Genomic DNA, 26,722 nt, shown 5'->3' with positions numbered 1-26,722 from the left:
CCTTCCATCAGAGGGCTATCTAACCAGGTACACCTCCCATCAGAGGGCTATCTAACCAGGTACACCTCCCATCAGAGGGATATCTAACCAGGTACACCTTCCATCAGAGGGCTATCTAACCAGGTACACCTCCCATCAGAGGGCTATCTAACCAGGTACACCTCCCATCAGAGGGATATCTAACCAGGTGGGTAGACATTATGAAGAGAGATATCTAACCAGGTGGGTAGACATTATGAAGAGAGATATCTAACCAGGTGGGTAGACATTATGAAGAGAGATATCTAACCAGGTGGGTAGACATTATGAAGAGAGATATCTAACCAGGTGAGTAGACATTATGAAGAGAGATATCTAACCAGGTGAGTAGACATTATGAAGAGAGATATCTAACCAGGTGGGTAGACATTATGAAGAGAGATATCTAACCAGGTGGGTAGACATTATGAAGAGAGATATCTAACCAGGTGGGTAGACATTATGAAGAAAGATATATAACCAGGTCGGATAAAGTAATCCTTCTACCCCCAAAAAAAATAATAAAAAAATACAATAAAAATAAATAAATTGTAAAGTGGTTATCCCACTGGCTATAGGGTGAATGCACCCATTTGTAAGTCGCTCTGGATAAGAGCATCTGCTAAATGACGTAAATGTAAATGTGGGTAGACATTATGAAGAGAGATCAGGAGGACATCAGAATGGGTGGAATAGGAGACAGGGACGGACTGGGACCAGAAATCAGGCCTGGGCATTTCAAACACACCGGCCCATTTATTCCCTCAAGGCCCCCGTTATTAGCCAAATTCGTATTATTCGCAAAACCCATATCGAGACAGGCCCATTTGGCGAAAAATAGACCAGCCTATCTGGCATTTGCCAGATTTGCATTATGGCCAGTCCACCCCTTGATAGAAGATGATGATGATTAATACTGGAGATAGTTCATCCCCTAATCAGAGCGCTGATCCACATACAATAAAGCACACTTTATTTCATTTGTATTTAACAAAGTCACCACACACTTTCCAGAAGAAAAAAAATAAATATATATATATATATATATATACAGGTAAAAGTCAGTAAATTAGAATATTTTGAAAAACTTGATTTATTTCAGTAATTGCATTCAAAAGGTGTAACTTGTACATTATATTTATTCATTGCACACAGACTGATGCATTCAAATGTTTATTTCATTTAATTTTGATGATTTGAAGTGGCAACAAATGAAAATCCAAAATTCTGTGTGTCACAAAATTAGAATATTACTTAAGGCTAATACAAAAAAGGGATTTTTTAGAAATGTTGGCCAACTGAAAAGTATGAAAATGAAAAATATGAGCATGTACAATACTCAATACTTGGTTGGAGCTCCTTTTGCCTCAATTACTGCATTAATGCGGCGTGGCATGGAGTCGATGAGTTTCTGGCACTGCTCAGGTGTTATGAGAGCCCAGGTTGCTCTGATAGTGGCCTTCAACTCTTCTGCGTTGTTGGGTCTGGCATTCTGCATCTTCCTTTTCACAATACCCCACAGATTTTCTATGGGGCTAAGGTCAGGGGAGTTGGCTGGCCAATTTAGAACAGAAATACCATTGTCCGTAAACCAGGCACGGGTAGATTTTTGCGCTGTGTGCAGGCGCCAAGTCCTGTTGGAACCTGAAATCTCCATCTCCATAGAGCAGGTCAGCAGCAGGAAGCATGAAGTGCTCTAAAACTTGCTGGTAGACGGCTGCGTTGACCCTGGATCTCAGGAAACAGAGTGGACCGACACCAGCAGATGACATGGCACCCCAAACCATCACTGATGGTGGAAACTTTACACTAGACTTCAGGCAACGTGGATCCTGTGCCTCTCCTGTCTTCCTCCAGACTCTGGGACCTCGATTTCCAAAGGAAATGCAAAATTTGCTTTCGTCAGAAAACATGACTTTAGACCACTCAGCAGCAGTTCAGCTCTTTTTTTCCTTAGCCCAGGTGAGACGCTCGCGCTGTTTCTTGGTCAACAGTGGCTTGACACGAGGTATGCGGCAGTTGAAACCCATGTCTTTCAAGCGTCTCTTGGTGGTGGATCTTGAAGCCCTGACTCCAGCAGCTGTCCACTCCTTGTGAATCTCCCCCACATTTTTGAATGGGTTTTTTTCACAATCTTGACTAGGGCGCGGTGATCCCTATCGCTTGTACACTTTTTTCTGACCACAGTTTTTCCTTCCCTTTGCCTCTCTATTAATGTGTTTGGACACAGAGCTCTGAGAACAGCCAGCCTCTTCTGCAATAACCTTTTGTGTCTTTCCCTCCTTGTGCAATGTGTCGATGGTCGCCTTTTGGACAGCTGTCAAATCTGAAGTCTTCCCCATGTTTGTGTAGGCTTCAGAACTGGACTGAGAGACCATTTAAAGCCCTTTGCAGGTGTTTTGAGTTAATCAGCTGATTAGTTTGTGGCACCAGGTGTCTTCAAAATGTAACCCTTACACAATATTCTAATTTTAGACACACGGAATTTTGGATTTTCATTTGTTGCCACTTCAAATCATCAAAATTAAATGAAATAAACATTTGAATGCATCAGTCTGTGTGCAATGAATAAATATAATGTACAAGTTACACCTTTTGAATGCAATTACTGAAATAAATCAAGTTTTTCAAAATATTCTAATTTACTGACTTTTACCTGTATATATATATATATACAGTGGGGAGAACAAGTATTTGATACACTGCCGATTTTGCAGGTTTTCCTACTTACAAAGCATGTAGAGGTCTGTAATTTTTTATCATAGGTACACTTCAACTGTGAGAGACGGAATCTAAAACAAAAATCCAGAAAATCACATTGTATGATTTTTAAGTAATTAATTAGCATTTTATTGCATGGCATAAGTATTTGATCACCTACCAAACAGTAAGAATTCCGGCTCTCACAGACTTGTTAGTTTTTCTTTAAGAAGCCCTCCTGTTCTCCACTCATTACCTGTATTAACTGCACCATTTGAACTCGTTACCTGTATAACAGACACCTGTCCACACACTCAATCAAACAGACTCCAACCTCTCCACAATGGCCAAGACCAGAGAGCTGTGTAAGGACATCAGGGATAAAATTGTAGACCTGCACAAGGCTGGGATGGGCTACAGGACTATAGGCAAGCAGCTTGGTGAGAAGGCAACAACTGTTGGCGTAATTATTAGAAAATGGAAGAAATTCAAGATGACGGTCAATCACCCTCGGTCTGGGGCTCCATGCAAGATCTCACCTCGTGGGGCATCAATGATCATGAGGAAGGTGAGGGATCAGCCCAGAACTACACGGCAGGACCTGGTCAATGACCTGAAGAGAGCTGGGACCACAGTCTCAAAGAAAACCATTAGTAACACACTACACCGTCATGGATTAAAATCCTGCAGTGCATGCAAGGTCCCCCTGCTCAAGCCAGCGCATGTCCAGGCCCGTCTGAAGTTTGCCAATGACCATCTGGATGATCCAGAGGAGGAATGGGAGAAGGTCATGTGGTCTGATGAGACAAAAATAGAGCTTTTTGGTCTAAACTCCACTCGCCGTGTTTGGAGGAAGAAGAAGGATGAGTACAACCCCAAGAACACCATCCCAACCGTGAAGCATGGAGGTGGAAACATCATTCTTTGGGGATGCTTTTTCTGCAAAGGGGACAGGACGACTGCACCGTATTGAGGGGGAGGATTGATGGGACCATGTATCGCGAGATCTTGGCCAACAACCTCCTTCCCTCAGTAAGAGCATTGAAGATGGGTTGTGGCTGGGTCTTCCAGCATGACAACGACCCGAAACACACAGCCAGGGCAACTAAGGAGTGGCTCCGTAAGAAGCATCTCAAGGTCCTGGAGTGGCCTAGCCAGTCTCCAGACCTGAACCCAATAGAAAATATTTGGAGGGAGCTGAAAGTCCGTATTGCCCAGCGACAGCCCCGAAACCTGAAGGATCTGGAGAAGGTCTGTATGGAGGAGTGGGCCAAAATCCCTGCTGAAGTGTGTGCAAACCTGGTCAAGACCTACAGGAAACGTATGATCTCTGTAATTGCAAACAAAGGTTTCTGTACCAAATATTAAGTTCTGCTTCTCTGATGTATCAAATACGTATGTCATGCAATAAAATGCAAATTAATTACTTAAAAATCATACAATGTGATTTTCTGGATTTTTGTTTTAGATTTCGTCTCTCACAGTTGAAGTGTACCTGTGATAAAAATGACAGACCTCTACATGCTTTGTAAGTAGGAAAACCTGCAAAACCGGCAGTGTAACAAATACTTGTTCTCCCCACTGTCTATATATATGCAGTACCAGTCAAAAGTTTGGACACACCTACTCATTTCAGGATTTTTCTTTATTTTTACTATTTTCTACATTGTCGAATAATAGTGAAGACATCAAAACTATGAAATAACACATCTGGAATTACAGTGGGGGAAAAAAGTATTTAGTCAGCCACCAATTGTGCAAGTTCTCCCACTTAAAAAGATGAGAGAGGCCTGTAATTTTCATCATAGGTACACGTCAACTATGACAGACAAATTGAGAAAAAAAAATCCAGAAAATCCCATTGTAGGATTTTTAATGAATTTATTTGCAAATTATGGTGGAAAATAAGTATTTGGTCACCTACAAACAAGCAAGACTTCTGGCTCTCACAGACCTGTAACTTCTTCTTTAAGAGGCTCCTCTGTCCTCCACTCGTTACCTGTATTAATGGCACCTGTTTGAACTTGTTATCAGTATAAAAGACACCTGTCCACAACCTCAAACAGTCACACTCCAAACTTCACAATGGCCAAGACCAAAGAGCTGTCAAAGGACACCAAAAACAAAATTGTAGACCTGCACCAGGCTGGGAAGACTGAATCTGCAATAGGTAAGCAGCTTGGTTTGAAGAAATCAACTGTGGGAGCAATTATTAGGAAATGGAAGACATACAAGACCACTGATAATCTCCCTCGATCTGGGGCTCCACGCAAGATCTCACCCCCGTGGGGTCAAAATGATCACAAGAACGGTGAGCAAAAATCCCAGAACCACACGGGGGGACCTAGTGAATGACCTGCAGAGAGCTGGGACCAAAGTAACAAAGCCAACCATCAGTAACACACTACGCCGCCAGGGACTCAAATCCTGCAGTGCGAGACGTGTCCCCCTGCTTAAGCCAGTACATGTCCAGGCCCGTCTGAAGTGCATTTGGATGATCCAGAAGAGGATTGGGAGAATGTCATATGGTCAGATGAAACCAAAATATAACTTTTTGGTAAAAACTCAACTCGTCATGTTTGAGGACAAAGAATGCTGAGTTGCATCCAAAGAACACCATACCTACTGTGAAGCATGGTGTTGGAAACAACATGTTTTGGGGCTGTTTTTTCTGCAAAGGGACCAGGACGACTGATCCGTGTAAAGGAAAGAATGAATGGGGCCATGTATCGTGAGATTTTGAGTGAAACCCTCCTTCCATCAGCAAGGGCATTGAAGATGAAACGTGGCTGGGTCTTTCAGCATGACAATGATCCCAAACACACCGCCCGGGCAACGAAGGAGTGGCTTCGTAAGAAGCATTTCAAGGTCCTGGAGTGGCCCAGCCAGTCTCCAGATCTCAACCCCATAGAAAATCTTTGGAGGGAGTTGAAAGTCTGTGTTGCCCAGCGACAGCCCCAAAACATCACTGCTCTAGAGGAGATCTGCATGGAGGAATGGGCCAAAATACCAGCAACAGTGTGTGAAAACCTTGTGAAGACTTACAGAAAACGTTTGACCTGTGTCATTGCCAACAAAGGGTATATAACAAAGTATTGAGAAACTTTTGTTATTGACCAAATACTTATTTTCCACCATCATATGCCAATAAATTCATTAAAAATCCTACAATGTGATTATCTGGATTATTTTTTCTCATTTTGTCTGTCATAGTTGACGTGTACCTATGATGAAAATTACAGGCCTCTCTCATCTTTTTAAGTGGGAGAACTTGCACAATTGGTGGCTGACTAAATACTTTTTTTCCCCACTGTATGTAGTAACCAAAAAAGTGTTAAACAAATCAAAATATACAGCTGAAGTCAAAAGTTTACATACACTTAGGTTGGAGTCATTAAAACTCGTTTTTCAACCACTCCACACATTTCTTGTTAACAAACTATCATTTTGGCAAGTCGGTTAGGACATCTAATTTGTGTATGACACAAGTAATTTTTCCAACAATTGTTAACAGACAATTGTTTATTATTTCACTTATAATTCACTGTATCACAATTCCAGTGGGTCACAAGTTTACATACACTAAGTTGACTGTGCCTTTAAACAGCTTGGAAAATTCCAGAAATTGATGTCATGGCTTTAGAAGCTTCTGATAGGCTAATTGACATCATTTGAGTCAATTGGAGGTGTACCTGTGGATGTATTTCAAGGCCTACCTTCAAACTCAGTGCCTCTTGGCTTGACATCATGGGAAAATCAAAAGTTGTAGACCTCCACATGTCTGGTTCATCCTTGGGAGCAATTTCCAAACGCCTGAAGGTACCACGTTCATCTGTACAAACAATAGTACGCAAGTATAAACACCATGGGACCACGCAGCCGTCATACCGCTCAGGAAGGAGACGCGTTCTGTCTCCTAGAGATGAACGTACTTTGGTGCGAAATGTGCAAATCAATCCCAGAACAACAGCAAAGGACCTTGTGAAGATGCTGGAGGAAACAGGTACAAAAGTATCTATATCCACAGTAAAACGAGTCCTATATCAACATAACCTGAAAGGCCGCTCAGCAAGGAAGAAGCCACTGCTCCAAAACTGCCATAAAAAAGCCAGACTACGGTTAGCAACTGCACATGGGGACAAAGATCGTACATTTTGGAGAAATGTCCTCTGGTCTGATGAAACAAAAATAGAACTGTTTGGCCATAATGACCATCGTTATGTTTGGAGGAAAAAGTGGGAAGCTTGCAAGCTGAAGAACACCATCCCAACCGTGAAGCACGGGGGTGGAAGCATCATGCTGTGGGGGTGCTTTGCTGCAGGAGGGACTGGTGCACTTCACAAAATAGATGGCATCATGAGGAAGGAAAATTATGTGGATATATTGAAACAACATCTCAAGACATCAGTCAGGAAGTTAAAGCTTGGTCGCAAATGGGTCTTCCAAATGGACAATGACCCCAAGCATACTTCCAAAGTTGTGGCAAAATGGCTTAAGGACAACAAAGTCAAGGTATTGGAGTGGCCATCACAAAGCCCTGACCTCAATCCTATAGAAAATCTGTGGGCAGAACTGAAAAAGTGTGTGCGAGCAAGGAGGCCTACAAACCTGACTCAGTTACACTAGCTCTGTCAAGAGGAATGGGCCAAAATTCACCCAACTTATTGTGGGAAGCTTATGGAAGGCTACCCGACTCGTTTGACCCAAGTTAAACAATTGAAAGGCAATGCTACCAAATACTAATTGAGTGTATGTAAACTTCTGACCCACTGGGAATGTGATGAAATAAATAAAAGCTGAAATAAATCAATCTCTCTACTATTATTCTGACATTTCACATTCTTAAAATAAAGTGGTGATCCTAACTGACCTAAGACAGGGATTTTTTACTAGGATTAAATGTCAGGAATTGTGAAAAACTGAGTTTAAATGTATTTGGCTAAGGTGTATGTAAACTTCCGACTTCAACTGTATTTTAGATTTTAGATTATTCAAAGTAGCCACCCTTTGCCTTGATGACAGCTTTGCACGCTCTTGGCATTCTCTTAATTATAATTAATGTATAATTAATACGTGAAAACAAGAAGCACAGAGAAAGGGCAGAAAAACAGAGAGACAGCAGTAGAAGACTAACATAGACCACACCATCTCTGCTACATAACAGAAGTTAACACAGGGGCCAGTCACCCATCCACACCATCCCTGCTACATAACAGAAGTTAACACAGGGGCCAGTCACCCATCCACACCATCCCTGCTACATAACAGAAGTTAACACAGGGGCCAGTCACCCATCCACACCATCCCTGCTACATAACACTAGTTAACACAGGGGCCAGTCAACAATCCACACCATCTCTGCTACATAACAGAAGTTAACACAAGGGCCAGTCACCAATCCACACCATCTCTGCTACATAACAGAAGGTGACATAGGGGCCAGTCACCCATCCACACTGTGCATGATGGTTATTTCCAAATGAATACCTGAATGTAACCAGTCATCTAAAAACAACCCATTACCTTCTACCCCTCCAGGAGCAGCTGTGGTCTGCCCTGAAGGCCGGTCAGATTGACATGGTCGTGTCAGATCACTCTCCCTGCACACCAGACCTGAAGAGATTGGACAGTGGGGATTTCACTCAGGCCTGGGGCGGGATCTCCTCCCTACAGTTCGGTAAGTGAGATCCATAAGAGATCCATAAGAGATCCAGTGGCTCCATTAGAGATCCATTAGCTATTAGCCATATCATGCCAACTATATATGGGATTTTCTGTGTGAGTAGTCACACATTGAAGTCTAATGTCCAAACATAGAAATACAATATATTCTAATAGATGCTATGTGTCCATCAGAGGCACCAGATGAAAAGGTATCTATTGTTTTGTTCTGTATATGTAAAACGCATTTGTGTCTTTTCATATGCAATAAATGAATCATCTTCTTTTTTTTTTTTTTTTTTTACATTTTAGTCATTTAGCAGACGCTCTTATCCAGAGCGACTTACAGTTAGTGAGTGCATACATATTTCATACTGTCATACATACTTCATATTTCATACTGTCATACATACTTCATATTTCATACTGTCATACATACTTCATATTTCATACTGTCATACATACTTCATATTTCATACTGTCATACATACTTCATATTTCATACTGTCATACATACTTCATATTTTATACTGTCATACATACTTCATATTTCATAATGTCATACATACTTCATATTTCATAATATCATACATACTTCATATTTCATACTGTCATACATACTTCATATTTCATACTGTCATACATACTTCATATTTCATACTGTCATACATACTTCATATTTCATACTGTCATACATACTTCATATTTCATACTGTCATACATACTTCATATTTCATACTGTCATACATACTTCATATTTCATACTGTCATACACACTTCATATTTCATAATGTCATACATACTTCATACTTCATACTGTCATACATACTTCATATTTCATACTGTCATACATACTTCATATTTCATAATGTCATACATACTTCATATTTCATAATGTCATACATACTTCATATTTCATAATGTCATACATACTTCATATTTCATACTGTCATACATACTTCATATTTCATACTGTCATACATACTTCATATTTCATACTGTCATACATACTTCATATTTCATACTGTCATACATACTTCATATTTCATACTGCCATACATACTTCATATTTCATACTGTCATACATACTTCATATTTCATACTGTCATACATACTTAATATTTCATACTGTCATACATACTTCATATTTCATAATGTCATACATACTTAATATTTCATACTGTCATACATACTTCATATTTCATACTGTCATACATACTTCATATTTCATTATGTCATACATACTTCATATTTCACACTGTCATACATACTTCATATTTCATACTGTCATACATACTTCATATTTCATACTGTCATACATACTTCATATTTCATTATGTCATACATACTCCATATTTCATACTGTCATACATATTTCATACTGTCATACATACTTCATATTTCATACTGTCATACATACTTCATATTTCATAATGTCATACATACTTAATATTTCATACTGTCATACATATTTCATACTGTCATACATACTTCATATTTCATACTGTCATACATACTTCATATTTCATTATGTCATACATACTTCATATTTCACACTGTCATACATACTTCATATTTCATACTGTCATACATACTTCATATTTCATACTGTCATACATACTTCATATTTCATTATGTCATACATACTCCATATTTCATACTGTCATACATATTTCATACTGTCATACATACTTCATACTTCATACTGTCATACATTAAACCATGCTTTGTAATATTCCCAAAGCCCCTAAACTCCGCTCCTGCTTACACTACTACTCCAGCCTCCTGCTACAGGACAAAGTCCACAGGGAGATAAACATGGATACAACACTAGTTTACAAGACAGTTTAATTATTTACTGACCAGTCACAGTGAACAGAGAAGAGGTCTGGTCAAAGTCTCCTGGCTTTGCTGTCACCGGCAATAAACTTGGACCCATTCAAACACTTTAACATTTTGTCTGCCTGTTTATAGAGCAGCATGCCACCCTGAGAGAGAGAAGAGTCACTCAAAATGTCCTCTCTCTCTCTATATCATCCTGTCTGTTTCAGAAAAAGAGACTGAATAGAGTCTAATAAGGGGTTTCAGGTCTGCCTCCGTTCTAGAGGTCGGCCAGTAAGAAGGGTTTCACCCTGCCTCACTCACTCTGTCTCTTTCTGTCTCTCTCCGTCTCTCTGTCTGTCTGTCTGTCTGTCTCTCTCGCTCTCTATCTGTCTCCATCTGTCTCTGTCTCTCTCTGTCTGTCTCTCTCTATCTCTCTGTCTTTATCTGTCTGTCTCTCTCTGTATCTATCTGTCTCGCTCTCTATCTGTCTCCATCTGTCTCTGTCTCTCTCTGTCTGTCTCTCTCTATCTCTCTGTCTTTATCTGTCTGTCTCTCTCTGTATCTATCTGTCTCTCTCTGTCTCTCTCTGTATCTATCTGTCTCTCTCTGTCTCTATCTGTCTCTCTCTCTCTCTGTCTCTATCTGTCTCTCTCTGTATCTATCTGTCTCTCTCTGTCTCTCTCTGTATCTATCTATCTGTCTCTCTCTCTCTCTCTCTGTCTCTATCTGTCTCTCTCTATCTGTCTGTCTCTCTCTGTCTCTATCTCTCTGTCTCTGTCTGTCTCTTTCTCTGTCTCTCTCTCTCTGTCTGTCTCTCTCTGTATATATCTGTCTCTCTCTCTGTCTCTCTCTGTCTCTGTCTCTATTTGTCTCTCTCTGTCTCTCTCTGTCTCTCTCTGTCTCTCTCTCTCTCTCTCTCTGTCTCTGTCTGTCTCTCTCTCTGTCTGTCTCTCTCTGTCTCTCTCTCTCTCTGTCTCTGTCTGTCTCTCTCTCTCTCTGTCTCTATCTGTCTCTCTCTGTCTGTCTCTCTCTGTCTCTATCTCTCTGTCTCTGTCTGTCTCTTTCTCTGTCTCTCTCTCTCTGTCTGTCTCTCTCTGTATCTATATGTCTCTCTCTCTGTCTCTCTCTGTATCTATCTGTCTCTATCTGTCTCTCTCTCTCTCTGTCTCTATTTGTCTCTCTCTGTCTCTCTCTGTCTCTCTCTCTCTCTCTCTGTCTCTCTCTCTCTCTCTCTGTCTGTCTCTCTCTCTCTGTCTGTCTCTCTCTGTATCTATCTGTCTCTCTCTGTATCTATCTGTCTCTCTCCCTCTGTCTCTCTCTGTATCTATCTGTCTCTCTCTGTATCTATCTGTCTCTCTCTCTCTCTCTCTCTCTCTCAATTCAATTTCAATTTCAATTTCAATTTCAATTTAAGGGCTTTATTGGCATGGGAAACGTGTGTTAACATTGCCAAAGCAAGTGAAGTAGATAGTAAACAAAAGTGAAATAAACAATAAATATTAACAGTAAACATTACACTCAGAAGTTTCAAAAGAATAAAGACATTTCAAATGTCATATTATGTATATATACAGTGTTGTAACAATGTGCAAATAGTTAAAGTACAAATGGGAAAATAAATAAACATAAATATGGGTTGTATTTACAATGGTGTTTGTTCTTCACTGGTTGCCCTTTTCTTGTGGCAACAGGTCACAAATCTTGCAGCTGTGATGGCACACTGTGGTTTTTCACCCAGTAGATAAGGAGTTTATCAAAATTGGAGTTTGTTTTCGAATTCTTTGTGGATCGCTGTAATCTGAGGGAAATATGTGTCTCTAATATGGTCATACATTTGGCAGGAGGTTAGGAAGTGCAGCTCAGTTTCCACCTCATTTTGTGGGCAGTGTGCACATAGCCTGTCTTCTCTTGAGAGCCAGGTCTGCCTACGGCGTGCCTTTCTCAATAGCAAGGCTATGCTCACTGAGTCTGTACATAGTCAAAGCTTTCCTTAAGTTTGGGTCAGTCACAGTGGTCAAGTATTCTGCCACTGTGTACTCTCTGTTTAGGGCCAAATAGCATTCTAGTTTGCTCAGTTTTTTTTGTTTGTTCTTTCCAATGTGTCAAGTAATTCTCTTTTTTGTTTTCTCATGATTTGGTTGGGTCTAGTTGTGTTGTTGTTGTTGTTGTCCTGGGGCTGTGTGGGGTCTGTTTGTGTTTGTGAACAGAGCCCCAGGACAAGCTTACTTGGGGACTCTTCTCCAAGTTCATCTCTCTGTAGGTGATGGCTTTGTTATGGAAGGTTTGGGAATCGCTTCCTTTTAAGTGGTTATAGAATTTAACGGCTCTTTTCTGGATTTTGATAATTAGCGGGTATTGGCCTAATTCTGCTCTGCATGCATTATTTGGTGTTTTACGTTGTACACAGAGGATGTTTTTGCAGAATTCTGCATGCAGAGTCTCAATTTGGTGTTTGTCCCATTTTGTGAATTCTTGGTTGGTGAGCGGACCCCAGACCTCAGAACCATAAAGGGCAATGGGTTCTATAACTGATTCAAGTATTTTTAGCCAGATTGGTATGTCAAATGTTATGTTCCTTTTGATGACATAGAAGGCCTTTCTTGCCTGGTCTCTCAGATCGTTCACAGCTTTGTGGAAGTTACCTGTGGCGCTGATGTTTAGGTCGAGGTATGTATAGTTTTTTGTGTGCTGTAGGGCAATGGTGTCTAGATGGAATTTGTATTTGTGGTCCTGGCAACTGCAACTTTTTGGAACACCATTATTTTTTGTCCTACTGAGATTTACTGTCAGGGCCCAGGTCTGACAGAATATGTGCAGAAGATCTAGGTGCTGCTGTAGGCCCTCCTTGGTTGGGGACAGAAGCACCAGATCGTCAGCAAACAGAAGACATTTGACTTCAGATTCTAGTAGGGTGAGGCCGGGTGCTGCAGACTGTTCTAGTGCCCTCGCCAATTCGTTGATATATATGTTGAAGAGGGTGGGGCTTAAACTGCATCCCTGTCTCACCCCACGGCCCTGTGGAAAGAAATGTGTGTGTTTTTTGCCAATTTTAACCGCACACTTGTTGTTTGTGTACATGGATTTTTATAATGTCGTATGTTTTTCCCCCCAACCCCACTTTCCATCAATTTGTATAGCAGACCCTCATGCCAAATTGAGTCAAAAGCTTTTTTGAAATCAACAAAGCATGAGAAGACTTTGCCTTTGTTTTGGTTTGTTTGTTTGTCAATTAGGGTGTGCAGGGTGAATACGTGGTCTGTCGTACGGTAATTTGGTAAAAGCCAATTTGACATTTGCTCAGTACATTGTTTTCACTGAGGAAATGAACTAGTCTGCTGTTAATGATAATGCAGAGGATTTTCCCAAGGTTGCTGTTGACGCATATCCCACGGTAGTTATTGGGGTCAAATTTGTCTCCACTTTTGTGGATTGGGGTGATCAGTCCTTGGTTCCAGATGTTGGGGAAGATGCCAGAGCTAAGGATGATGTTAAAGAGTTTAAGTATAGCTAATTGAAATTTGTGGTCTGTATATTTTATCATTTCATTGAGGATACCATCAACACCACAGTACTTTTTGGGTTGGAGGGTTTGTATTTTATCCTGTAGTTCATTCAATGTAATTGGAGAATCCAGTGGGTTCTGGTAGTCTTTAATAGTTGATTCTAAGATTTGCATTTGATCATGTATATTTCTTTGCTGTTTGTTCTCTGTTATAGGGCCAAAAAGATTGGAGAAGTGGTTTACCCATACATCTCCGTTTTGGATAGATAGCTCTTCGTGTTGTTGTTTGTTTAGTGTTTTCCAATTTTCCCAGAAGTGGTTAGAGTCTATGGATTCTTCAATTACATTGAGCTGATTTCTGACATGCTGTTCCTTCTTTTTCCGTAGTGTATTTCTGTATTGTTTTAGTGATTCACCATAGTGAAGGCGTAGGCTCAGGTTTTCTGGGTCTCTATGTTTTTGGTTGGATAGGTTTCTCAATTTCTTTCTTAGGTTTTTGCATTCTTCATCAAACCATTTATCACTGTTATTACTTTTCTTTGGTTTTCTGTTAGAGATTTTTAGATTTGATAGGGAAGCTGAGAGGTCAAATATACTGTTTAGGTTTTCTACTGCCAAGTTTACACCTTCACTATTACAGTGGAACGTTTTGTCCAGGAAGTTGTCTAGAATGGATTGAATTTGTTGTTTCCTAATTGTTTTTGGTAGGTTTCAACACTCACTTTCCTTCCATCTATAGCATTTCTTAATATTATTCAGTTCTTTTGGCTTTGATGCCTCATGATTGAGTATTGCTCTGTTCAAGTAGACTGTGATTTTGCTGTGATCTGATAGGGGTGTCAGTGGGCTGACTGTGAACGCTCTGAGAGACTCTGGGTTGAGGTCAGTGATAAAGTAGTCTACAGTACTACTGCCAAGAGATGAGCTATAGGTGTACCTACCATAGGAGTCCCCTCGAAGCCTACCATTGACTATGTACATACCCAGTGTGCGACAGAGCTGCAGGAGTCGTGACCCATTTTTGTTGGTTATGTTGTCATAGTTGTGCCTAGGGGGGCATATGGGGAGGGAATGCTGTCACCTCCAGGTAGGTGTTTGTCCCCCTGTGTGCTGAGGGTGTCAGGTTCTTGTCCAGTTCTGCATTTAGGTCGCCACAGACTAGTACATGTCCCTGGGTCTGGAAATTATTGATTTCCCCCTCCAGGATGGAGAAACTGTCTTCATTAAAGTATGGGGATTCTAGTGGGGGGGATATAGGTAGCACACAGGAGGACATTTTTCTCAGTTGAGATAATTTCCTTTTGAATTTCTAACCAAATGTAAAATGTTCCTGTTTTGATTAATTTAATAGAGTGAGTTAGGTCTGCTCTATACCAAATTAGCATACCCCCTGAGTCCCTTCCCTGTTTCACACCTGGTAGTTTGGTGGATGGGACTACCAGCTCTCTCTCTCTCTCTCTCTCTCTCTCTCTCTCTCTGTCTCTGTCTCTATCTGTCTCTCTCTATCTGTCTGTCTCTCTCTGTCTCTCTCTGTCTTTATCTGTCTATATGTCTCTCTCTGTCTCTATCTGTGTCTGTCTCAGGTCTTTCTCTGTTCTGGACGTCAGCCAGTAAGAAGGGTTTCACCCTGCCAGATGTGGTGAGGCTCCTCTGCCAGCGCACCGCACAACTCTGTCGCCTTGACAACCAGAAGGGGAGCCTTGTTCCCGGTCACGATGCAGACCTGGTCATATGGGACCCGGAGAAGGAGTTTGAGGCTAGTATTATAGGAGAGGGATTCACTAAGACAAAGAAAAACACAGTCTTTCATTTTATCATACTGTTTATTTTGTTGGTTTTGTGCGCAACTATTATTTCATATTTTAAGTTATGTCTCTCTACAGGTGAAAGACGCAAATATACATCACAAAAATAAGGTGAGGAAGCATTAAAACCATAGGTACAATACCCTACACAATACTGAACTATGAACGACAGTCCAGACTATACATATAGAGCCTTCACAATCTGCTGAAGAAAATGATCCCGCGCTCTCTCTCCAGCTGACTCCCTACCTGGGCCTGACGTTGCAAGGGGAGGTGTGTGTCACCATCGTCCGAGGCAGAGTGGTGTACAAGCAGGGCTCCTTCTCCCCTACGCCCCTGGGGAAGCATCTCCTCATCCCCCAGGGGAAGTCCCAGGTGTCCCTGTGATGGATGGAGAGAAGACCCTGGGGACCCAGGACTCAAGGTGACTCTCTGGAAAAACAAGACATGTTACGGAGGGGACTGTCCTTGCTAAATAAATACAATACAATTAAATAAATGGACCATAGGGAGGGGGGGAGGGCATGTATGTCTCAAAGTTCAGATGCTTGACTGTTGTTGTAAAATCTTTTAATAAACAAAGTAATCTCTTTCAAGAGATTGGTGTCTTTATTCTATTACTCCATACCCTAAACACCTCTCCTCTCTCTCTCTCTCTCTCTCTCTCTCTCTCTCTCTCTCTCTCTCTCTCTCTCTCTCTCTCTCTCTCTCTCTCTCTCTCTCTCTCTCTCTCTCTCTCTCTCTCTCTCTAAGAGCGCGACCTCTCTCTCTCTCTCTCTCTCTCTCTCTCTCTCTCTCTCTCTCTCTCTCTCTCTCTCTCTCTCTCTGTCTCTATCTGTCTCTCTCTATCTGTCTGTCTCTATCTGTCTCTCTCTATCTATCTGTCTCTCTCTCTCTCTCTCTCTCATCCCCTAAACTGAGTAGATTCATACAACAGCTAAGGGACTAGAGGACTGGGGGGGTTCACCTCCTGTGCCTGTCCACTGTCTCTCCGTGTCAATTAGTAATCTCTGACCAAACAGACACTGTCAGAAATCTAGGAACCATATCAGCTCATAAACACCCTGAAACAAAGATGACAGGGCAGAATCCCATGATCACACAAACACACGTTTTATTAGACTCGTATCAAGGTCATCATTTTTACCATGAGTTTTTTTTTGACTGAATGGAAAAGTCAGTGTCTGCTGAATCCTGCCTACAGTGTGGGACAACATTTTATGACCTACTGAAGCAGCGGTGGTCAATGGCTAACCCCATGTGTGGTGAATACATTTAAGAAAAAAACTTCTAAAATAGTGTGTAATACACAGTGGTGTAAAGTACTTAGGTAAAAATACTTTAAAGTACTACTGTTTTTTGGGGTATCTGTACTTTACTTTACTATTTATATTCTTGACAACTTTTACTTTTACTTCACTACATTCCTGAAGAAAATATTGTACTTTTTACTCCATACATTTTCCCTGACAACTCAAAGTACTCGTTACATTTTGAATGCTTAGCAGGACAGGAACACGCATTTATCAAGTTAACACTTGGTCATCCCTACTGCCTATGGTCTGGCGGACTCAGGATCTTTTGTAAATTATGTCTGAGTGTTGGAGCGTGCCCCTGGCTATCCGTACATTTTAAAAACAAGAAAATGGTGCTGTCTGCTTTGCTTAATATAAGGAATTTGAAAATGATTTATACTTTTACTTCTACTTTTGATACTTAAGTATATTTTAGGTAATTACATGTACTTTTGACACTTAAGTATATTTAAAATCAAATACTTTTGTCTATGCAAACAAAACACAGAGGCGAGGCCAGCGGTGTTTAAAGGCCTCGTTAGTCAGATGAGAGTCAGTCAGGCAGGTTACTGAGTCGGAGTTCAGTACCTTTCCTCATCTCCACCCCGCCGACCATCCTGCTAGAGTCATGTCGTCCGTCTCCGTCCCGCCAACCAAAATGTCTCCTGAAACCGTTCGTGGCTTCGCAGCGACATCTGTTTGGACCAGGATCCGTCCAATGTTCCTCCTCGGATCTTAGCGGGCCGGGGGGCCGAGCCAAATCATCGGTCACATGCATCCAGAAATGTTCAAGGTAGGCTTAAAGAACTTGCTTAAACTTTGATTATGGATGACGACCCACAGCCGAATCTCAATTGGAGATAGCCGCGCGCAATGCAAACTTTTTACGCACGATTTACGCGCATGTCTCATGCTGGAATTTAACCCATATGATTTGATATTTTAGATACTTCGTAAACCAATCTGTTGGCTATTTTTAAGTTGCTTAAGTATGTCTTATTGCTTGGTCACATATAGGGTCGTGATCTCCAACTGGCCAAACAAAAGTGTTGCATGAACATTTCAAGATTAGCCAATATATCTGTCAGTGTTAGTATAGGTTGTTACTACCAGTTGTACATTACAGTGTTGAAGCAAATGGACCTAATCATTGCATGAGAATCTTGGTCCTAATCATCACTGATTACCACATAATCTTGGTCCTAATCATCACTGATTACCACATAATCTTGGTCCTAATCATCACTAATTACCACATAATCTTGGTCCTAATCATCACTAATTACCACATAATCTTGGTCCTAATCATCACTAATTACCACATAATCTTGGTCCTAATCATCACTAATTACCACATAATCTTGGTCCTAATCATCACTAATTACCACATAATCTTGGTCCTAATAATCACTAATTACCACATAATCTTGGTCCTAATCATCACTAATTACCACATAATCTTGGTCCTAATCATCACTGACTACCACATAATCTTGGTCCTAATCATCACTGATTACCACATAATCTTGGTCCTAATCATCACTAATTACCACATAATCTTGGTCCTAATCATCACTGATTACCACATAATCTTGGTCCTAATCATCACTGATTACCACATAATCTTGGTCCTAATAATCATTAATTACCACATAATCTTGGTCCTAATCATCACTGATTACCACACAATCTTGGTCCTAATCATCACTGATTACCACATAATCTTGGTCCTAATAATCACTAATTACCACATAATCTTGGTCCTAATCATCACTAATTACCACATAATCTTGGTCCTAATAATCATTAATTACCACATAATCTTGGTCCTAATAATCACTAATTACCACATAATCTTGGTCCTAATCATCACTGATTACCACATAATCTTTTGTCCTAATAATGTCACTGTCTATGTACTGTATTCGTTTCTAGATAATGAGTGACATCAAGAGCGGGATCCAGTACGCCTTCCAGACCCAGAACAACATGGAGTGTGCCATTCTTCAACGCCGTCGAGCCAGGGGGAGGGGGTTCTCACTGCAGTCAATGGGATCTGGGGAGAACGGGCAGCGGAGATGGCAGAGAGGATGGGGTACTTGATTAGCACGGGTTGTGTCCCAAATGTCACCCTATTATTTAGTGCACTACTTATAACCAGGACCCAGTGGACAGGGGACAGTGGACTGACACAAATATGACCCAATGGACAAAAAACTGGTTGAAACGACAAAACTGGTTGAAATGACGTTCTGATTACGTCATTACAACCACATTTATCTGCTGGGGATGTTCACTTTGACCAGTTTCTGATTTACATACTAGTAACATCCATTTGTTTTCAACACAACAGGGGCCAGAGTTAATACACTAGTCACATCTGCGGGTGGGGTTACTTCACCAATGAAGAAATCAAATCGGGTAATGACACAAATAGCATTTGGTAGAGATACCAAATTGCTGCTATCCGACAGACCATGTGTGCGTCCCAAAATGGCACCCTGTTCCCTATGTAGTGCACTACTTCCGACCAGGGCCCATCTCTTTCTGTGCATCAAGACTGGTATTTCTGATCTGTCATGTCACCGTTTTGCCCCCAGGCCCCGGCCAAACACAAGCCTGTACGGTTCTTCCTAACCCATGGAGAATCCTCCACAGGAGTAGTTAATCCACTAGATGGCAGTGGAGACATATGTCACGAGTAAGAGCCCCTATCCACCTCTTCAGCTACCATTTCAATGTAAATGGTTATAAAAACCCAAAAGACAGTACACAGCATAAAGTTACAGCATCGGGCATATTGCAGAAAGTAACACCTCTCGTTACTTTCTGCAAGGCACAACTGTCTGTTTCTCGTTGACTGTGTGGCTTCAATGGGAGGTGCACCACTTTACATGGACAAACAAGGTATGATGTTGTAGTGACCCTGTAGGATATAGTACAGGGGCCTGTAGGTATAACAGATAGTACAGGGACCCTGTAGGTATAACAGATAGTACAGGGACCTGTAGGTATAACAGATAGTACAGGGACCCTGTAGGTATAACAGATAGTACAGGGACCCTGTAGGTATAACAGATAGTACAGGGACCCTGTAGGTATAACAGATAGTACAGGGACCTGTAGGTATAACAGATAGTACAGGGACCTGTAGGTATAACAGATAGTACAGGGACCTGTAGGTATAACAGATAGTACAGGGACCTGTAGGTATAACAGATAGTACAGGGACCTGCAGGTATAACAGATAGTACAGGGACCTGTAGGTATAACAGATAGTACAGGGACCTGTAGGTATAACAGATAGTACAGGGACCTGTAGGTATAACAGATAGTACAGGGACCCTGTAGGTATAACAGATAGTACAGGGACCTGCAGGTATAACAGATAGTACAGGGACCTGCAGGTATAACAGATAGTACAGGGACCTGTAGGTATAACAGATAGTACAGGGACCTGTAGGTATAACAGATAGTACAGGGACCTGTAGGTATAACAGATAGTACAGGGACCTGCAGGTATAACAGATAACAGATGGATGAGCAAAGATGACATCAGTGTTACAGAGCCACCCGTTGCTCCGGGATACACAGACAGGTTTACACCACCTAGTTGAAGGCCCTGGGGGAAGGTTTGCCTCTGTATTCATGTGATTACTATGTTGATGCTTAATAGGAAGCTAGTACTTTGGAAGATTGAGATGCACCGTGACCCTGCATATAACTTCGCTACACACTATGTGAAAATATCATTACTAATAGTTTAATTCATTTTACTACCATAAGAGCTTACAGATTTCAAGGTTGAAACTTAACAAGTGTTGGTTCCTTGTGTTTTCTTCAGGTATCGACATCCTGTACACTGGCTCACAGAAGGTCCTGAATGCCCCACCTGGGACCACCTCCATCTCCTTCAGTGAAAGAGCATGGTAAGCGAGTTTTTCTACTCTGTGACTTCAGAAGTGAATCGCAAAAGGAAGACATATTGGTTTAAATGTATTACACAGTACAAACATTACCAGGTATCTACTAAGCAATTACATGTTAAAATGGTAATTACACAGTAATAATACCTTACGAATGGTAATTACACAGTAACAATACCTTACAAATGGTAATTACACAGTAACAATACCTTACAAATGGTAATTACACAGTAACAATACCTTACGAATGGTAATTACACAGTAACAATACCTTACGAATGGTAATTACACAGTAACAATACCTTACGAATGGTAATTACACAGCAACAATACCTTACGAATGGTAATTACACAGCAACAATACCTTACGAATGGTAATTACACAGTAACAATACCTCATAAATGGTAATTACACAGTAACAATACCTCATAAATGGTAATTACACAGTAACAATACCTCATAAATGGTAATTACACAGTAACAATACCTCATAAATGGTAATTACACAGTAACAATACCTCATAAATGGTAATTACACAGTAACAATACCTCACGAATGGTAATTACACCGTAACAATACCTCACGAATGGTAATTACACCGTAACAATACCTCACGAATGGTAATTACACAGTAACAATACCTCACGAATGGTAATTACACAGTAACAATACCTCACGAATGGTAATTACACAGTAACAATACCTTACGAATGGTAATTACACAGTAACAATACCTTACGAATGGTAATTACACAGTAACAATACCTTACGAATGGTAATTACACAGTAACAATACCTTACGAATGGTAATTACACAGTAACAATACCTTACGAATGGTAATTACACAGTAACAATACCTTACGAATGGTAATTACACAGTAACAATACCTTACAAATGGTAATTACACAGTAACAATACCTTACAAATGGTAATTACACAGTAACAATACCTTACAGAATGGTAATTACACAGTAACAATACCTTACAAATGGTAATTACACGGTAACAATACCTTACAAATGGTAATTACACAGTAACAATACCTTACAAATGGTAATTACACAGTAACAATACCTTACAAATGGTAATTACACAGTAACAATACCTTACAAATGGTAATTACACAGTAACAATACCTTACAAATGGTAATTACACAGTAACAATACCTTATAAATGGTAATTACACAGTAACAATACCTTATAAATGGTAATTACACAGTAACAATACCTTATAAATGGTAATTACACAGTAACAATACCTTATAAATGGTAATTACACAGTAACAATACCTTATAAATGGTAATTACACAGTAACAATACCTTATAAATGGTAATTACACAGTAACAATACCTTACGAATGGTAATTACACAGTAACAATACCTTATAAATGGTAATTACACAGTAACAATACCTTATAAATGGTAATTACACAGTAACAATACCTTATAAATGGTAATTACACAGTAACAATACCTTATAAATGGTAATTACACAGTAACAATACCTTATAAATGGTAATTACACAGTAACAATACCTTATAAATGGTAATTACACAGTAACAATACCTTATAAATGGTAATTACACAGTAATAATACCTTATGAATGGTAATTACACAGTAACAATACCTTATGAATGGCTTGCTTCTAAGAGCACGTGTCGTTTTCTACTTCCTATCCAGCCAGAAAGTTTTCAACGGGAAAACAAAGCCAGTGTATTTGTCAAGTCCTCCTCTTGTTCACCATCCAAAGGACACAGGGACAACTCAAATTTCCGACTCAATCTTTTTTATTTTTAGTTTGCTTTCAGTTGATTGGTCTGTCCAGTAAATTAGCCAGTAAATTAGGTTGTAAACCTTTAAAAGACAGAACAAAAAGTTACCTTTTTAATTAAACATTTTAATGAACTTAAATTAGTTTAAACATTTAAATAAACATTCTAAATAACTTAAATGAATTAACCATTTAAGCCTTTTACCATTGGCATCTTTGGACTGAACATGTGAGTGAACTTGGAGTCTTCTCTCTGAAGTTTGTTCTTCTGAATGACTGAGCCCCTCCATGCCTTCACAGGTGCTCCAAATCAGTGAAAATGATTGATCAGGTGACAAGCAGCCGGTTTGCTGCTGCTGGTGCACTCTGGGAAGTGTAGTTCTTTGACTCACTCCTGAGATTCAGCTCAACAGTATTTATTTCTGGACATGACCTGACTGCCAAACTACTGGGGGTGTGAGGACAAGCCCGCTGGGATGTGAGACTCCCATAACGTGTTACATCACAACCTTTCATCAAACACATCATCTAGCACCACATTCAATGATAACATATCAGACATTATCTACCTTTAAAAACACATTTTAACAGTTTGAGATTATATGCATCTGTGAATGTCAAGTTAAGCAGAAAGTCTCTTCAGTGGTTTTAGAATGTTGTTTAATTTTCTAGACATTCAGTTACATAGCATTGTTTAATGCTAACATGTCTGCTATAGAATTGTGTAGTGTCGTGTTTAAATGCATCATAATGCAGAAACGTTTGGCCTGTTGTTCCTGTGTGCAGATACCTCCACACTGTGCCTGTGGTGTGTGCATATGTATTCACCCCCTTTGCTATGAAGCCCCTAAATAAGATCTGGTGCAACCAATTACCTTCAGAAGTCACATAATTAGTGGCGCAGTGGTCTAAGGCACTGCATCGCAGTGCTAGCTGTGCCACTAGAGATCCTGGTTCGAATCCAGGCTCTGCTGTAGCCGGCTGCAACCGGGAGACCAATGTTGCGGCGCACAATTGGCCCAGCGTCGTCCAGGGTAGGGGAGGGAATGGCCGGCAGGGAGGTAGCTCAGTTGGTAGAGCATGGCGTTTGCAGCGCCAGGGTTGTGGGTTTGATTCCCACGGGGGGCCAGTATGAAAAAAAAAATTAATAATGTATGCACTAACTGTAAGTCGCTCTGGATAAGAGCGTCTGCTAAATAATGTAAATGTAATAAAGTCCACCTGTGTGCAATCTACGTGTCACATGATCTGTCACATGATCTCAGTATATATACACACCTGTTCTGAAAGGCCCCAGAGTCTACAACACCACTAAGCAAGGGGCACCACCAAGCAAGCGACACCATGAAGACCAAGGAGCTCTCCAAACAGGTCAGGGACAAAGTTGTGGAGAAGTACAGATCAGGGTTGGGTTATAAAAAAATATCCGAACATCCCACGGAGCACCATTAAATCCATTATAAAAAAATTGAAAGAATATGGCACCACAACAAACCTGCCAAGAGAGGGCCGCCCACCAAAACTCACTGACCAGGCAAGGAGGGCATTAATCAAAGAGACCAAAGATAACCCTGAAGGAGCTGCAAAGCGCCACAGCGGAGATTGGCGTATCTGTCCATAGGACCACTTTAAGCCGTACACTCCACAGAGCTGGGCTTTACGGAAGAGTGGCCAGAAAAAAGCCATTGCTTAAAGAAAAAAATAAGCAAACACATTTGGTGTTCGCCAAAAGGCATGTGGGAGACTGGTCAGATGAGACTAAAATTGAGCTTTTTGGCCATCAAGGAAAACGCTATGTCTGGCGCAAACCCAACACCTCTCATAACCCCGAGAACACCATCCCCACAGTGAAGCATGGTGGTGGCAGCATCATGCAATAGGGATGTTTTTCATCGGCAGGGACTGGGAAACTGGTCAGAAAAGGAATGATAGCTGGCACTAAATAAAGGAAAATTCTTGAGGGAAATCTGTTTCAGTCTTCCAGAGATTTGAGACTGGGACGGAGGTTCACCTTCCAGCAGGACAATGACCCTAAGCATACTGCTAAAGCAACACTCGAGTGGTTTAAGCGGAAACATTTAAATGTCTCGGAATGGCCTAGTCAAAGCCCAGACCTCAATCCAATTGAGAATCTGTGGTATGACTTAAAGATTGCTGTACACCAGCGGAACCCATCCAACTTGAAGGAGCTGGAGCAGTTTTGCCTTGAAGAATGGGCAAAAATCCCAGTGGCTAGATGTGCCCAGCTTATAGAGACATACCCCAAGAGACTTGCAGCTGTAATTGCTGCAAAAGGTGGCTCTACAAAATATTGACTTTGGGGGGGGGGGGTGAATAGTTATGCACGCTCACGTTTTCTGTTTTTCTGTCTTATTTTTTGTTTGTTTCACAATAAAAAATATTTTGCATCTTCAAAGTGGTAGGCATGTTGTGTAAATCAAATGATACAAACCCCCAAAAAATCCATTTTAATTCCAGGTTGTAAGGCAACAAAATAGGAAGAATGCCAAGGGGGGTGAATACTTTCGCAAGCCACTGTACACTGAGTTTACATGACATAGACTGGCCAGGTGAAAGCTATGATCCCTTATTGATGTCACTTGATAAATCCACTTCAATCAGTGTAGATGAGGCGGAGGAAACAGGTTAAAGAAGGATTTTTAAGCCTTGAGACAATTGAGACATGGATTGTGTATGTGTGCCATTCAGAGGGTGAATGGGCAAGACAAAATATTTAAGTACCTTTGAACTGGGTATGGTAGTAGGTGCCAGGCGCACCGGTTTGTGTCAAGAACTGCAACGCTGCTGGGTTTTTCATGCTCAACAGTTTCCCTTGTGTATTAAGAATGGTCCACCACTCAGTGGACATCCAGCCAACTTGACACAACTGTGGGAAACATTGGAGTCAACATAGGCCAGCAGCCCTATGGAACGCTTTCGACACCTTGTAGAGTCCATGCCCCAACAAATTGGGGGTGCAACTCAATATTAGGAAGATGTTCCTAGTGTTTGTATACTCAGTGTACAGTAGAACCATATAACTCTGTGTACAGTATAACAATTTTCTGTGCATTAACAACATAACAATCAGATACAGTAAACATGAGTCTTGATGATCCATGGCAGAACGCCAGGTTGCCCAGATACAGTAAACATGAGTCTTCATGATCCATGGCAGAACGCCAGGTTACCCAGATACAGTAAACATGAGTCTTTATGATCCATGGCAGAACGCCAGGTTGCCCAGATACAGTAAACATGAGTCTTGATGATCCATGGCAGAACGCCAGGTTACCCAGATACAGTAAACATGAGTCTTGATGATCCATGGCAGAACGACAGGTTGCCTAGATACAGTAAACATGAGTCTTGATGATCCATGGCAGAACGACAGGTTACCCACAGTGACTACTATAGTCCCTCCTCTTGGATATGACTGGAAGGAGATCACCAGCTACATCATGAAGAACCACAGCCTAGACATCTCTGGAGGGCTGGGACCATCCGTTGGCCAGGTGAGGTAGGGGGCTGGGACCATCCGTTGGCCAGGTGAGGTAGGGGGCTGGGACCATCTGTTGGCCAGGTGAGGTAGGGGGCTGGGACCATCCGTTGGCCAGGTGAGTTAGGGGGCTGGGACCATCCGTTGGCCAGGTGAGTTAGGGGGCTGGGACCATCCGTTGGCCAGGTGAGGTAGGGGGCTGGGACCATCCGTTGGCCAGGTGAGGTAGGGGGCTGGGACCATCCGTTGGCCAGGTGAGGTAGGGGGCTGGGACCATCTGTTGGCCAGGTGAGGTAGGGGGCTGGGACCATCTGTTGGCCAGGTGAGTTAGGGGACTGGGACCATCCGTTGGCCAGGTGAGTTAGGGGGCTGGGACCCACTGTTGGCCAGGTGAGGCCGTCTTAGCCAGGACACAATGGATTGCTGCTCCAGTTAGTTAGACTACCACAAATGTGCTGAAGGAGGAGTATGGCCTCAAAGATCTGGTTCTTATTCGCTGTGTGTGCCACTCTCTGCAGCTTGCTGTAAGTCATGCTTCCAATGACACCATCCCCTGTAGTGTGGAGTACTTGGTACGAGAGACTTATAACTGGTTTTCAGTGTCTCCAAAGCGCAGGGAGGCCTACAAGGCCATATATGAGACAGGAGGAGAAACCTTTACAGATAACCAAGGCGCGTGCCACACGTTGGCTCTCCATTGAACCCGCGGTTT

The 26,722-nt window shown here is 41.3% G+C and overlaps 2 protein-coding genes across 2 annotated transcripts in view; both read left to right on the top strand.

Annotated features, from left to right (window-relative positions):
* The window catches only part of zgc:103559 (Allantoinase, mitochondrial), a 35,526-nt gene extending 19,420 nt beyond the window's left edge, over positions 1-16,106 (top strand). The window contains exons 8-11 of the mRNA XM_045205587.1: positions 8,257-8,395; positions 15,289-15,461; positions 15,589-15,621; positions 15,748-16,106. Coding sequence (XP_045061522.1) covers positions 8,257-8,395; positions 15,289-15,461; positions 15,589-15,621; positions 15,748-15,897 — 495 coding nt within the window. The 3' untranslated portion in view covers positions 15,898-16,106. The remainder of the gene's footprint in view (positions 1-8,256; positions 8,396-15,288; positions 15,462-15,588; positions 15,622-15,747) is intronic.
* A 1,140-nt stretch (positions 16,107-17,246) lies between these two features.
* agxta (alanine--glyoxylate and serine--pyruvate aminotransferase a) lies at positions 17,247-26,525 on the top strand. Its single transcript, XM_045205828.1, is given in 13 exon segments — positions 17,247-17,457; positions 17,459-17,515; positions 17,517-17,546; positions 17,548-17,598; positions 18,741-18,809; positions 18,811-18,828; positions 18,830-18,995; positions 19,377-19,506; positions 19,642-19,712; positions 20,650-20,734; positions 22,421-22,451; positions 22,925-22,989; positions 25,828-26,525. Coding segments are annotated over 13 exon segments (1,005 nt in total). The 5' UTR covers positions 17,247-17,433; the 3' UTR covers positions 26,036-26,525.
* Positions 26,526-26,722: the final 197 nt, after the last annotated feature.

The sequence above is a fragment of the Coregonus clupeaformis genome, chromosome 20 (assembly GCF_020615455.1).
Source record: "Coregonus clupeaformis isolate EN_2021a chromosome 20, ASM2061545v1, whole genome shotgun sequence".
Classification (NCBI taxonomy): Eukaryota; Metazoa; Chordata; class Actinopteri; order Salmoniformes; family Salmonidae; genus Coregonus; species Coregonus clupeaformis.
This window is presented reverse-complemented; position numbering and strand designations above follow the sequence as displayed.